The sequence below is a fragment of the Camelina sativa genome, chromosome 8 (genome assembly GCF_000633955.1).
Source record: "Camelina sativa cultivar DH55 chromosome 8, Cs, whole genome shotgun sequence".
Classification (NCBI taxonomy): Eukaryota; Viridiplantae; Streptophyta; class Magnoliopsida; order Brassicales; family Brassicaceae; genus Camelina; species Camelina sativa.
The window spans coordinates 7,416,416-7,431,884 of NC_025692.1; the positions used below are offsets into that span (position 1 = coordinate 7,416,416).

General features: G+C 30.7%; 3 protein-coding genes across 3 annotated transcripts; 1 reads left to right on the forward strand and 2 right to left on the reverse strand.

The window, feature by feature from the left end:
* On the reverse strand, positions 634–5,475 carry LOC104709300 (nifU-like protein 3, chloroplastic). Its single transcript, XM_010425939.1, has 4 exons — positions 5,466–5,475; positions 5,093–5,382; positions 4,870–4,992; positions 634–708 (listed from the first exon to the last, which is right to left on the reverse strand). Exons 2-4 carry the CDS (start codon positions 5,357–5,359, stop codon positions 634–636), a joined length of 465 nt encoding a protein of 154 aa, XP_010424241.1. The 5' UTR covers positions 5,360–5,382; positions 5,466–5,475.
* LOC104706599 (serine carboxypeptidase-like 47) lies at positions 9,581–12,268 on the forward strand. The gene is made up of 9 exons (XM_010422794.2): positions 9,581–9,978; positions 10,125–10,293; positions 10,399–10,518; positions 10,610–10,753; positions 10,927–11,077; positions 11,180–11,268; positions 11,345–11,603; positions 11,828–11,961; positions 12,039–12,268. The coding sequence occupies exons 1-9, from the start codon at positions 9,635–9,637 to the stop codon at positions 12,147–12,149; spliced, it is 1,521 nt and encodes a 506-aa protein (XP_010421096.1). The 5' UTR covers positions 9,581–9,634; the 3' UTR covers positions 12,150–12,268.
* Positions 14,105–15,097, reverse strand: LOC104709301. Its single transcript, XM_010425940.1, has one exon. The coding sequence runs from the start codon at positions 15,095–15,097 to the stop codon at positions 14,105–14,107; it is 993 nt and encodes a 330-aa protein (XP_010424242.1).

A 15,469-nucleotide genomic window follows, 5' to 3' on the forward strand; every position in this document is an offset into this window, starting at 1 on the left:
AAAGAATCAACTATTTTATGATACAAATTTAAACATGTATCATTACTAATTATGAGAAATGTTTTTTTTTTGATACAATAGTTTATATATTGAAGTAGTACTTACTAAAGAAGTTAGGATCATTAAGTATCTAATAAGTGGTGAGTGATATCTGACTTTGTAACTTAATCTTGTCTTGGATTATTATTTTGAGAATTTTACTTTTTTTTTTTTTTTTTTTTTTTTTTTTTTTTTTTTAATACCANTTATGTTATTAAGTTTTAATGTTGAATGAACTCATTCTTTTAGATGAAAAAACAAACTAAATTTATCTAGTCTAGTATACATATATACTAGTAATTATTCCTCCTCCCCCCGCCCATTTATTCCTTGTCATACTAATATTGGAAGCTCTGAAGCCACCACGTTATATGGGAAAACGGCAGCAGAATAAGATGATTAGAACTGCAGCGACTACGACACCCCCGATGATAGACCCTCCGAGCGTATACTTAGACAGCCCGTAAAAAACACTGAAGAAGCCAGCAGAAATGGAGACAATATCGGCGGATGCAGCCCACACCACAGACACCAAGCCCTCAGAAACTATATAGAATAAGAGGGATGTAAATATCCCCACAACAAATATAGTGTCTAAACTCTCAAGCCAGTGACTTTGTAATTGTCTGCACCGCAACAGTATCCATACCAACATTGTTTTCTTCTAGACTGATACCAACATTATCATAAATTAATCAAAATTTCAAAGACATTATTATGAGAATATTATTTGTTTAGGTAAAGATAAGTATCTACAATCCTTTTTCTTTTAGGATTAATAATTGACAATATAATTTATTTAATTATAATATTATAGCAAGTAATTGTATAATTTTCTTAATTCTTTTTTCTTAAAGAATTTGCATCTTAAAATTAGAATTAGTATTATTTTTTATATACATATATGAACTATCTTTTTATATTTATTAAATTGTTTAATTTTTTAATTTCTTCTAATTTACAAATATGTTAAAACAAAGTTTTTGTATAACACATGACAAAATCTTTAATTGTTAAATTGATACGTGTCGCGATCACATGAATTACTAACTTTGAAAACCAAGGTTTATATAATAACATAATATTGAATACACTATCAAATCATTCACCGGTTGAAAAACTTAAGAAAATTACATTAATTCTTTTTTTGATTATCTTATTTTTCTTACATTATGTTAATCACTAATTTTAACACATTAAACATTTTCATACTTTAATCACTTTTATGTATAAATTTCTTTTTACTATATGATTATAATAATTAATAATTGCAATTAAATTGCAAATATTTTCTTTCTTAATTGCACATATTTTACTATTGAAATTAGTAGTTTAATAGATAACTTTCCTATTAGAATTAGTGATGTAATAGATTACTTTTGGTTTTATAAACTTTCAAAAAAATCAATTGTAATCTTTTTATTTTAAAGATTTTTTAATTTTCCTATAATTATTAAATAATTTTTTTTTCACACATGTCAAAATATTATCGATATACTTCACACATATCACGATTATATGAATGTGTCTGCGGGGTCGGTGTCGATCGACACCAAGTGGGTGTCGGTCGACACCATGTTGTGGCCAGTGTCGATCGACAACTCTCTGGTGTTGGTAGACACCAACTTGTGTGTTGCAGTTTTTCCTGGTTTGTTGTGTTGTTTGTTGTTAGTTAAACATTGGAATCTCAGTTGCTTGTGTGTATAGCCCAGTAGATGGGAGGATTGCCTCAATAAGTATTTGTGATAATACTTACGCATCTCAATTGTTGTTTGTAGTGTGCAGGTATGTGACGTGGAATCATGGCGATGAGGAGGAGGATGATGTAGGATCTCGTTTGTGTGATGTTGGTTATGTTATTGGAGCCTTGTGTAGAGATATGCTAGGTTGATGGATAGAATGGTTAGGGAGGTTATTGTGTTGATGATGTATCGGTTTTTGTATTATTGGTATGTTTCAGCTGTGCTTATGGTATTTGTTGGTTTAATGAGGTATTGTGGTTTGGTTGGTTTAATTAAGTAGTATTGGATGCTTAGTTATATATTAATATTATTAAAAAAAAAACGGGTTGGGTTGTTTCATAAACTATCTTCAATACACAATAGAAGGTATGATTAAATATATCATAGTTTATGTTTTCATATTGATTATGCTGTATTTTTTTAGTTGGAATGGTATGTAAAATATTTTGGAAACAAAATCTGAATTAATGCTATTTTTGGAAAAAAACTTATAAATCAACTTTGTAAATAATTTTTTTAATAAGTACAAATACAACGGTAGAACCCAAAATGTACTTCAAAAGTGTATATATAGATTTGAGAGATTAATTCGAATTAACTTGTATCATTTAAATTTGTTTCTTAAATATTTTTGAAGTACGTAATCCGCATGTACTTCACAAATATTTGTTTGTTAAATAATTGGTTTCCTAAAATACTTAATCCTCATATACGCCCAAAATGTACTTCAAAAATCTTAAATATTTGAGAATATTGGTTTCCTAATCATTCGAAAATTGGGTTCTCGTTTTTAGAAACTTTATTAATGTTAAAATAATTTTGGGTATTGTAAACTTTTGTTATGGAAAATCAGTTGTATCTTTTAAATTTGAGAGATTATAGAATCTCTAAAGATAGTTTTGGATATTTTATGGGAATAAAACTTTAATGGGTAGAGTAGTTTTTGGAAAAAGCGAAACATATAGATGTTGTCTAGATTTTATTGCAATAAACGTTATAAATTTTGGTCAGTTTAAGAAGTTTTAGTAATTGAAGTCCTGTGCAATGTTATTTTTGGAAATTGTTTAGGGGTTAATGTTGTAAAAAAAAAATTAAATAAGCAAAACTTAAAGGGCATAACACAAAATGTACTTCAAAAATGTTAATATAGATAAGTGACTTTTAATGTGCCATTAATAAGCTTCAAATTATCACATACAACCGTTACAACTTTCATTTTTAGTTTGTATCAACTCATGACAAACCATATACATAAAAGTAAGGTTTCACTCTCTCCTTATTGGTCCACTTGGCAATGCAATTTTAACAAATATATATATATATATACTAGTATTGGATCCGCACTACGCGCGGGAGTTAGATGAGGGTGTTTTTTCGGTTGTTTTGTTAATTTGTTTTTTGGTTATGTATTTTTCCTCTTTGCGTCTGGTTATGTTGTGCGTATGTTTTCCTTTGCTCTTTTGTTGGTTTATTTTTTTCCTATATTTTTTTCAGCTAGTATAATGAAGTAAATTTTAAGATATTTATTAAATTTAAATTACGATTATGATCTTTTTTTCTTTTCAAAAAATATAGAATTAGAAGTTAAGTTTGTATAGTAACAGTTGTTTTTGGGATCTACAGGACAATATGAGTTTTGAAACTATTTCTTAATGCTTGTAATCCTTCTGCTTTCATCTCTTTCATTGATGCACAATTTTTTTTTTTTTTTTGGTGTCTTTGGGTGTTTTCCTCTTTGCTTCGCATCCGTATGGGGTTATTGGTTCTACCCTGATGTTTTCGTACAGGTATGTGTTAAGTGGTGTGCAAATCTGTTCTTTTTAAAAAATTGTTTTGTTCCTTTCATTTCCTAATTAATGTACCCATTGTTTTTGAATTCGTAGTTCTAAATTTTAGTTTCGGTTGGCTCCATTGCGTGGGTTTCGAGTGGATGTGAATTTTGTGTTGTTCAAATTAAATTTTTGCCTCTATGATATTTTTTTTTTTATTTTAATTTTGTAGGGTGTATATTTCTGTGGTCGTTTTAGTATGTCATTCGATTTTGGTCTAACTTGAACAAAATGTGGTACTCGAATTTCAGCATCTTTTCCTTCAACTAAATGTGTGTTCATCTCTTACATTTTTTCACTGTTTGGTGATGGTTTTGTCAATTGCTGGCGAGTAACGTTAATTGAATCTTAGTGCGGTTTCCCTGATCCTCTGTAAGTGTTTGTCTTTTTTCGGTTGCAGTTGTTGTTTCTTTCGATTTTTTAATAGCCCTGTTTTTCGAAACCGACTATTTTTATGATTTAGGTGTCCTTGAAGCTAAAGACCTTTTTGCATATGTCTATCTCATGGTGGTTGTAATACTTTTAGGCTTTTTTTAGGGATTGTTTGTGAGAAGTTTCTTCAATATATATATGTTGATCTTGAATGTTCTGGTTTTGTTGTCATGGTAAGTGGTGGACTTTAATTTTATTTTCCCAATCGTTTGTATTCTTGCTATACTTTCAGTTATGTTCTCTTGTTTAGATTCTTTTGGAGACGTACGTAATGTTTATGATGAAAAAACCAAAAACTTTTTTTTTGAATTTTGGAAATTTTAAGAGGATGATAACATTTTAGTGAATTATTGTTTTTCCTTAAGCTAAAAGAAAAAGACAAACTTAATCATTTGTTTGTAATAGTAGCAATGTGCATATTTATTCTCTATGTCATTGAGGGTGCAGATGATAGTAGGGTTGACTTCTGCCAATGTGCTATAGTTGGGTTCACTTCTGCCAATGTACTATAGTAGGACTGTAGTTTTTGTACATTGACTCTATGTAACGACTTCTTGATAACAAACATGAAACATTGCAATATCAATCGTCGGAAACCAAATTTTTTTCTCTGAATCACTCAAAGATATAGCATAAGCTTGATAGTAATCTTCTAGGCTGAAGGGTGGATATCAAAGGGTAACATGTGCGTAATCGAAAATAAAATAACAAAATTTGTCAAACAATGATGTTTTTAAATATGTTTTTCATATGTGAGTTTGTTAAACCAAGTAACTAACAGACAAATGAAAAACATAATAAGTTAAATATAAACAGGTGACACGAACAGTCATAACTCCAGCAGCTGGTCCAGTGAGCCGAACCTTAATCACGTAACCATCAATCTCAACCAACTCAAGCCCCCCACCTCCAGTGCCAGATAGGTACGGCCTTAACTCAGAGAGAACTTTAATTGAACAACAAAACCAAAAAATGGCCCACTCAGATCGATTACAAAACACAAGATGCTGAATTAAAAACAACTAAAACGTTTTTAAAAAATCAAACTTTTTCGATGTTCTCATCGTTCAGCTCTAACCCTCCTGATTCAAGAAACTGCTCAACGGACATGATCTCTAGAATCTTGTCTCGTAGCCGACTCTCGATTCCCAACTTTAACGTCATTGATGAGCTAGGACACGAGCCACAAGCTCCTTGTAGCTTTAAAACCACCACAAGCCCGTCGACCTCGTGCAGGGCCACGTTTCCTCCGTCAGCCATTAGTGACGGCCTTACTTCGTCTAGCACTCTCTCCACATTCTCTTCCGTTAACGGCATGGCGCAGCTCACGTGACCTAACACTAAACCAAATCACAACTACAGTTCTAAGAGAGATTGGTCTGGTTTTTGCAAATCAAAATAATAGATTTCAAGCATTCATTACCTGTTCGTTTTCTTAAAGCTAACAATATGAAAGCCCCACCCTCTTTCTCGCTAAAAACCTTCTCCAGTGAGGTCGCATGATCGTCAAAAGCACTTAGGCATGAAATTAGAGAAGATGACATTATATAGGAAATTATAAGAGGCATGAAATTAGAGAAGATGACATTATATAGAACTTACACTTACACAAATTGAATAAAAAGTAGTGGGACTTCAATTGAAAGAGACAGCATTGAAAGACTTGAATTACCGTTTTAGAGGAAGACGTTACAATGGAGATGGAAGCCAGGGAAGACAGTGAAAGGGTGTGGAGGATTCGCGAGTATTAATTTTATTTCGATGGAGAGACCCCTTAGGTTGCACTACGGCGGACGGCAGGGTTCTGAACATTTAAGGGTTTTACTTCGACGGCATATAAAACAATTATTAGTAATTTATTGGGTTTTTTAAGATATATGAAACAAAGAAAAAGAGAATTGCTTAGTGGGGTTGTGGCAAAAATTTGGGCTTATTAAACTGAGGGAATTACTTAATGGGTTATGTCCAAAAAATTGGCCTTATTAAACTGAGGGAGTAGCTGACGTGGCAGTACTAAGAGTGAGGAAACTACACTTTATATATATAGATATATATATTTATATAAAACCACAAACTGAAAAATATTTAATCTTGACATTTAACTCAAATTTGACTGAAATCATAGAAATTATGCATTAAATATATTTCTTTACTTAGTTGTACTAAAATAAATAATAAATTAGTATTGTAACTCTCAAGCCTAACTGTTCTCAAGCCTAAATAAATAATTTCCCTTTTGGAAAGTGGAAATTGCAGATGGAAGTGAATGGAGCAAACAGAGGAGCAAACATTATTGCTCAAAGTGTCACAGGCGATTCAAGATCTCAATCCTACGTTGCTATAGGATTTTCGGACTAGCTTCAAGCTGTTTTCCAAAAAGAGATAGGTTTGTCCTCTGTTTGATAAGCAGGTTTTTTGCTTTATCCTAGTTTGACGAGATTCTCCTCTTGTTTAGGATAAATAATTGCTGATTTTTAGATCAGGATTTTTTGTATAGTCACCTCAGGTGGGTTAGTTGAGGTTTGACTTAAGTAGGCTAACTGTTCCCAATTTCATTAAGTTAGCACTTGTAATTCTCGGTTCTATTGTTGGAATTCATATAAATCCAGACACCAAAAAAAAATAAAAACTCTCATTTTTCTAAATGTAAATTTTCATCATTTATCTTCCTATAAATACTAATTCTCTTATTCTCTTACTCTCTCATTCTATTAGTTTCTCGTTCTTTCATTCTCTCATCCTTTTCCACTATATTTCAAAAAACATTTTGGTGCTTTTTTTTGCTATTGTTATTGTATGGGTTAAAAAAAATCAATTCAAATATCATTCTAAAAGCTTAATTCTAAATTTTAATTTTAGAGTTGGTATGATATGTATATCTTACATTTATTTTTTATTGTTTAAAAGATTTATCTCAATTATCTATTTTATATTAGCATCTTATAAGTCATTATTTGTCATACTTTTCTACAATATTCACCACACAATAAAATCATGAAGTTGAAAAGATTCATCTTTAATCCTTTATTATGTACTCTGGTTATCTCATATATTCATGTATCATTTTTAATCATTTATAAAGATCAATATAATTATCCATTTCTAAAGTCTATTTTGTTTTGTAAAGTCTATAAACTCTATTTATAAAATCTATTTTTTTTTGTGATCCAATGGATAAATATGTAAAGATCAATATAATATTTATTTTATTTAAGATCTGAGGTTTTTGAAAATAAAAAGAACTTAATTAGAAAAAATGGTCTTTCTGATTTAGGCAAAATGAAAAATGATCCCAAAAAGAAATCATATTTAACTGGAAGTGAAATATAGAAAATAATATAGTTTTTAAATACCGTCTAAATAAATCTAAAGATGAAAACATTGGTATGAAATCTAGTATTATAAATTAAATTGATGAGTGAAAAAACAAATAAAAAAAACAAAAAAGATAGAAGTTACCCTTGGGGTTTTAAAAGATTTTTAGATTGAAATTAATATAATTTTATAAGAAAACTAATTTAGTTTCTCACTTCAAAAGTAATATTTTCAATTTGAAATATTATGTGTGAGTGTTGAGTTTATATCAATAAAAAAAGCCAAATCATGTGTAAGTTTAAATTTTGATTGGGCCACTTGGTATTCCTTTTCTTGTAAGTCAAAACAAATTAAAATATTTATCTATAATTAACTCACTTTTAAAGGCATTTGATTCTACATTTAATTCAAATGTAACTCCTACCCAATAATTCTACATTCATTCCTCCCACTAGTTTATTTATCTTTCAAGAGAAAATGTTTTTTGGTAAAATTTTAATGTTTTTTTAACTATTTTGGTTAGGTAAACTTAGAGTCAAATACATATATACTTTTATTTGTTTTAAACTTTGAAATAAGGAATATTTCATACACAATAATTTTATACGTAGTTACTAATTTTTTTGATTATTTTATTTGATTCAATTTTACTATACTACAGTCTTATGTTTACAATGACATTAAGAAAAACTCTTTAAATCAATTTTTAACCTCTATAAAACATGATAAACATAGATTCACTCTATTAGGAAAATGTTTAAATTTCTATATTATTATAGCTTATCAATTTGTAATAATTGTTTTTTGTAGTATTTGTTAATTTTAGTTCTATAGAAAAATTTATATATTTTAAATTTTGTATAATAAATAACCATACCAAAAAATATTGACACAAGTGTGTAGGGTTTAACTTGCATATCATTGCTATAAGAAATTTTGAGATTCATATTTTAGTAGAAAAAATAAAAAATCTTTCTTGATGTTATTTTTAATAAAAAAAAGAACAATATTTTATTTTAACAAAATTCCAGAAATATAATTAAAAACCATTATGCATGCAACCACGTAGTACAAGAAACACTACAATTTATGATAATTTGTTTAAAATTTTTGAGTTTATTTTTTAAACAGTTTGTACAATTAAAAAATTGATACAAACTAATTTGTAGATACATATCACAACTAATTAATTGATATGAATAAACAGTTTGAACAATGTAATAAACAAACTGTTTTAATTTATTTTTTTAATGTAATATATAATGGCATGAATTATAATTAATGTTAGCTAATGAGAGTGATTAACTAAATTGTAGGTCGAGCTTTCTGATGATGATACGTCAGCATAGTTTTTAAGAATGATTCTCTATTAATATAGGGGATGAAGCACTTAAACTCGTGTTTACGTTATTTTGATAATGAAACAATGAAACAGTTTAGCATTTATTCATATCAATTAGCTGTAATACGAGCTACAAATTTTTATGTATCTAATGATTATGTGGGTGTAGGAGTAGGGGCATACATATATATACATGCATCTATCTTACTTTAATTTTAGTGAATTGAATATTTACAAAAGATAATAAATCTGAATTTTGAGAAACAATGTATCAAAATTGAATGGATATCATTAAAAAAATTACAATTTACTTTTCAGATCTGGTTTCGTTTTTTACCTTTGTTTTTTGTCCAACTTAGGTGGCAAACATAAAAGCTATAAGTGACAAAAGGCAAAAATATTAATTGAAAAAAGACTAAAATTTTTAAAATTAAAGAAATAAATCATTTTGTTTATATTTTAGTGTTAAGAATTTAACTTTAAGGGGTAGAGGTTTACTATTTGTGATTTAAGGGTTACACTATTTAAAGATCTTTTTTTTTCAGACACTATTTAAAGATCTTATAATTCAATTTTTGAGTGACATAAGATATTAAGTTTTTAAGGTTTAAAATTAAAAGTTTAAAGATTTAGGTTTATACTATTTGGTTAAATTTTTTTCTTTTAAGATAATTCCCTAATTTTTGTATAAAGCTTTGACTATTTTGATAATTTCCCTTTTTAATTTGAGTGAAATAGTTAGTTTGGCATAATTAATAAACCAAATACATATAATATAGAAAACGCTTTTATTAAGATATCTAGCATTTATTTTTCTCTGACCCAATTCAATGGACAATCAACAATGGTTAAGTCATCTCCCCATAAATACCACTCTTTACATCTTAATCCCCAATTCTCAAACAAAGCAGCATAAGAAACTACAAATAAACAAAATGAAGGCTAGAACGTTTACTCTCCCTTTCCTCCTCATGATTTTCATATCTTCTCACTTTTCACTCTCAACTTCTAAAAGGATCTTAAACGACCCATACGGTTTCTCATCATCTGCGAGTTTGTCGAGCCTAAATGCGAAGATGCTCATCAGTTCATTCAATCTAACGCCTAAGTATGACGTCAATGTCATCCCAAAAGGTAGTCCCGACGCTCCAAGACTCGTTGAGAGCCAAATTGATTTTCCAACGACATTTGGTGTCCAAAACGTTTCTGGGGGTCCTTCTGTCCAACAGTTTGGCCACTATGCTGGCTATTACAGCCTCCCTCATTCAAAATCAGCCAAGTAAAACCTTTAACCGGTTCAAATTAGTTTTTTTTTTCGAATCATGTTTTGCTCTAATCGTGTTTAGTTTACTAGTTAGTATTGATATGTACGCTTTGAACTGATTTTTTTTTTCGTTGTTGTGTTTGATGATTTTGGTTTCACAGGATGTTCTATTTCTTCTTTGAGTCACGAAACAGCAGTACCGATCCGGTTGTGATCTGGTTATCAGGTGGACCGGGTTGCAGTAGCAGTGTTGCTATGTTCTATGAGAATGGTCCGTTCAAGATCTCTGATGATTTCTCTCTTTCTTGGAATGATTTTGGTTGGGACAAGGTTTGTCTGGTTCATTATTTTTTTTTTATTATTTCTTACACAAGAAACATGTTTATCTACGAAAAAAAGATAAAAATAACTTTCTTCTTAATATTGTTTTTATAGGTATCCAATTTAATCTACGTAGATCAGCCAGTTGGAACTGGTTTTTCTTACACATCCGACAAAAGCGATCTCCGGCATGACGAGGCTGGTGTAAGCAATGACCTATACGATTTCTTACAGGTTAGATTGTTGTTGGTCTTCCCATTTTTGTTATAAGAATTGTTATTGAAATTGTAGTGACTTGGGTTATATGTCTTTGAATTTTGTTGAGACTTTTTTCAAAGAGCATCCAAAATTTGCAAAGAATGATTTCTATATTACCGGTGAATCTTATGCTGGTCACTACATTCCGGCTTTGGCTTCACGTGTTCACAGTGGAAACAAAAAGAAGGAAGGAATTCCAATCAACCTTAAGGTTAGTAGTTGATGCATGAGGTTTCTAAGAAATTTAGAATTTTATTAATTTTGTATTTATTATTCTAATCGAGTTTTCCTTTCTATGTTTTTTACATTAGGGTGTTGTTTTAATATTCAAACACATGTGAGGAATTAAATTAAAAATTATGGACTAATTTTGGTTTAAATCAGGGTTTTGCGATTGGTAATGGTCTAACCAATCCGGAAATCCAATATGCTGCGTATGGAGACTATGCACTGCAAATGAAAATGATTACGGAATCTGATTACGAGGGTATCAAACAAGACTACGTCGAGTGTCAAAGTCTCATAAAAAAATGCAGTAATTTCAATATATAGCTACTCTTCTAAATTTTGTTAGATATACTGTTCGAGTAAAAATATTTTGATCTTTTATGAAAATATCTTATTTTTTGAATATCAGATCTTGATGGTGGTTTAGCTTGTAAATCTGCTTTCGAAGTTTGCGACATCATCTTAAATATGATATTAGCAGTAAAACCAGGCACAAATGTAAGCATCAAAAACCTCAAATTGATTTTTCTTATATATATCCTTTACAAGATTTAACTTTTTTCTTTTTTTGAAGTACTACGACGTGAGGAAGAAATGTGTTGGACAACTGTGTTATGATTTTTCGAAGATGGAAACATTCTTGAACAAAGAAAACGTACGAAAAGCCTTAGGAGTAGGAGACATCGAATTTGTGTCGTGTAGTAGCACAGTTTATGATGCAATGACAAAGGATTGGATGATTAATCTTGAGGTCAAGATCCCAGATCTTGTCAATGATGGAATGAACCTACTAATTTATGCCGGAGAATATGATTTCATTTGCAATTGGCTTGGTGAGATTGATCAGACATTTTGGTCTCCATATTTTTTTTATATAAATTTTATGGTTTAAGAACTGACAATGGTTTTTTTTCTAGGTTTATAGTTCAAAATTTTATGTTATACTATCAATTCTGGTTCATAATATGAGTCATAATGGTTTTACATTTTGGTACTTTCCCAGTTTATTCTTGTTCAACCTAGTTTAATAAATTGATTGATTTTCTTGGTTATACAGGAAACTCTAGGTGGGTTGACCAGATGAATTGGTCAGGCCAAAAGGATTTCAAATCAGCAAAAAATGTACGATTCTTGGTAGATGGTAAAGAAGCCGGTTTACTGAAAAATTACGGTCCTCTCACTTTTCTTAAGGTATATTAGAAAAATCAATGAAGTAAAACTATTATTGATGTAACACAACTAAACTAACCTTCGTATGTTTTTTGAAGGTTCATGATGCTGGCCACATGGTTCCGATGGATCAGCCGAAGGCCTCTTTGCAAATGCTTATGTATTGGATGCAAGGAAAGCTTAGTAGTACTCCGAGAGTTGGTCCATGATTTTCATGTATAGAACATTTCATTTCAAAACAATGTGATCTTAGCTTTCATTTACAATAATATCCTTGTAGTTTTCATGCTATTGATCTTGATGATTAATCTTGATTAGTCTTTTGGGATTGTTGCCATGATATCATATTTTTCAACCTTTGAACTTTTGTTATCATTTGCCCAAATTTTTTTTTTTTTTTTTTTTNGGGATTGTTGCCATGATATTATATTTTTCATCCTTTGAACTTTTGTTGTCATATGCCCAAAAAAAGAAGAAAATATTTTTTGGTTGCAATAAATCCAACGACTCCTCTCGTCACTAATGCTATAAGCCATCTTTACTTTTACAGCCTCGCGAACTACTATCAACAACTATAACATCAACCAGTTCCTTATTTATCCCATACACGAGTAGAGCTTTAAGAGGGTTTATACAATTTAAAGCTTCTTCTCGTCAAACATGAAAATTGACTATAAAGATGCATATGTTATTAACACCCGTTTTCACTAACCTCGACCGTCTTTAATGTTAGATTAGAAGAAAAAAAACACATTCAATTTTGCATGTTTAAACTTATCTACTATCTATAACACCCTGGCAGTCCAACCGCATATTATTGGTTTTACAAATTCCTTAATAACTAAAGTTTTCATGTCTTCAAAATTGACACTGACCAATCACATATTAAAATTTGGCTCTATTTTAGAGTATATACATATTTTTAGAGATATATTGGTTGGTAGATATTGATTATATTAAAATAATAATAAAAATTATATAATTTGTTCTATTTTTATTATAGGGTAACTTGCATAATTGTGCATGCCATGATACTTATAAGAAATTTGCGATTATACTGTAACGTCCCGACCATCACATTTTTTAGTGGGTCTTATGTCTACTTCACGCCCATGGACCTACCTTGCTTAGTGGGCCTCACATCAGCTCTCGGTCCGTAGATCCACCTATATTTGATGGCCGGTTTGCTACGTCCATGAGACTTTAAAGACTTGCTTATCGACCCTACAAATTACCACATGATATTTCCCTTTGTTTTGTCCTCGCTTGCACAATTCCGACAATCATTTTCTAGAAGGTCACCCATCATGAAACTACTCCAGCTTAAGCATGGTTAACTTTGGAGTTCTCTCAGGACCTTTAACTAAAAAGATAAGCACTTTAGTGACATAAGTGGCCAAATCATTTCTTTTTAAACCCTTCCGCAAGTCTCTGAAATCGGGATATCACAATTCACCCCACTAGCAGATCGAAACGTCCTCATTGCGCACCAAGACTGTCACCCCTGATGATGTGAGCCCTCATGGCTCCACACTCGTTTGGGTTCGGCTCTGATACCACTTGTAACACCCCAACTATCACCTTGCTTAGTGGGCCCTATGTCCAATCCCGGCCCATGGGCCCACCTTGCTTAGTGGACCCCATATCCACTCCCAGCCCGTGGACCCCATATCCACTCCCGGCCCGTGGACCCACTCATATCCGACGACCAGTTTGCTATGTCCGTGAGGCTTTAAAGACTTGTTTACCGACCCTACAAATTAGCAAATGATATTTCCTTGTGTTATGTTCTCACTGGCACAGTTCTGACAATCACTTTCCGGAAGGTCACCCATCTTGAAACTACTCCAGCTTAAGCACATTTAACTCAGAAGTTCTCTCATGACTCTTGACTAAAATGATAAGTGCAAAATGAATTCTTTTAAACCTCTGCGCAATTCTTTGAAACTGGGGTGTCACATATACTAACAAAACACAATTAAACCATATATTGAAAATGAAAATAATACTCAAAAAATATTTATTTCTGGCACTAATGTTGAGTCTTAGTCCTACTGATTAAATAACTCATCGACTAATTAAGGTGAGGATATGTCAAAAGCATAAAAGAAATAAGTCATTGTTTTTTAAATTAACACAAATTTTATTTTAAGAAAAATATATATTAATGAAATATATCATAAGTTGGTTCTTCTTTAACAACAATATGATGTCGATAAGCTTCAGGATCGATTGCTATGTTGTTATTCCCTCCATTTTGCTCTACAACTCTCTCTTCTGGGTGGATGTTGCGACATTCCTCATAGATCATTTGGTTTGTTTTGCATATTCTTTTTTTGTTCCTCGCGTTGTATCTCTTAAATCTTTCATTGATGGTCTCATTCTTGTAATGAATCGATGATATATGTGCAGCAAACTTCTGTGAAGTTTCAAACACATTGTTACATTTGGGACATGTATATGGACCATATTTCTTATATGGTAAACTATGTGTACGGCCATCATATTCACAATATTCTTCAGAATTAACACCTTCAAGATTTTCTTCAAAATATGTGGTAGGTCTATATTGTTTCTTCGGTGGTTGATGATGGGGGACAATTTGGTCATGGTCATATTTTGGTGAACAAGAAAAGATATCTAACTGTGCTAGATAAACAAAAATTTGATGTGGAAAAACAGTATTGAGAGGTGTTGGATTCAAGATCTCCTGCTGTTTGTTACCATAATTTGGAAGGTAAAATGAAGAATTGAAGATGTTGGGATTTATGGCACGATGATAATCATTTTGCGCAGTAATCAGATTATTGGTTGGAATAATAGCGGAATAACTATTTGTAATAGTTTGAGTGACGGAGATTTGAGAAAAATGAGGATTATTTGGGATTTGAGTTATGCAAGGCATCCCGAAAGTAGAAACCATGTTTTCTCTCATCTGATAAGCCACATGTGAATTATTGAAATTGAAAGAAGATGAGGAGACATTTGAAGAAGAATATAAAGCATGATGGTTTGTGTAGCCAGAAGTAACGAACATTGACTCAACTTTCTTAGACTCAAAATTCCTAAAGTTGGAACTCGTTTCGATGGGAGAAAAACTACGAATGTTCATAGTATCGTTACCATAAGAGTTTAAACCATTTGGAATTATAGTCATTTTGAAAGTTGACAAGATCGTGTTTTACATTTTTACTGTATCACCTTATATATAGGTACATTCATAAATAAACAACATATATTTATTATAAAAGTAAAAGAAATTGAATAAGCAAGGAAAAATATCTAGTCCAAAAAATTAATTTTGGATTATAGTAAATATTTTGATGCACATAATCTTTAGATATTCATTTTTACTTTTAAATAACAAAAAAACTTTATATGTATGGTAATGTTTAGATAAAATTAAAAAGGATAATTTTTTTTAATATTATTTATGTAGTGATATGGCAATCATTTTAATGTTGTTTCATGTCCTTTGGGCCATTTAATATTTATGAGCTAATTTTATAGAAAATTACCACGAGAGCAC

Bases quoted from the DNA above. Each gene is read 5' to 3' on its own strand.
- LOC104709301 (XM_010425940.1), bottom strand. From the start codon at position 15,097: ATGACTATAATTCCAAATGGTTTAAACTCTTATGGTAACGATACTATG.
- LOC104709300 (XM_010425939.1), bottom strand. From the start codon at position 5,359: ATGCCGTTAACGGAAGAGAATGTGGAGAGAGTGCTAGACGAAGTAAGG. The intron at 4,993-5,092 runs AAAGTTTGATTT...TGTTGTTCAATT, and splicing joins TGAACGATGAGAACATCGAA to AAAGTTCTCTCTGAGTTAAG. The intron at 709-4,869 runs GTTCGTGTCACC...TGTTGGTATCAG, and splicing joins CAGCTGCTGGAGTTATGACT to TCTAGAAGAAAACAATGTTG.
- LOC104706599 (XM_010422794.2), top strand. From the start codon at position 9,635: ATGAAGGCTAGAACGTTTACTCTCCCTTTCCTCCTCATGATTTTCATA. The intron at 10,294-10,398 runs GTTTGTCTGGTT...TTGTTTTTATAG, and splicing joins ATGATTTTGGTTGGGACAAG to GTATCCAATTTAATCTACGT. The intron at 10,519-10,609 runs GTTAGATTGTTG...AATTTTGTTGAG, and splicing joins ACCTATACGATTTCTTACAG to ACTTTTTTCAAAGAGCATCC.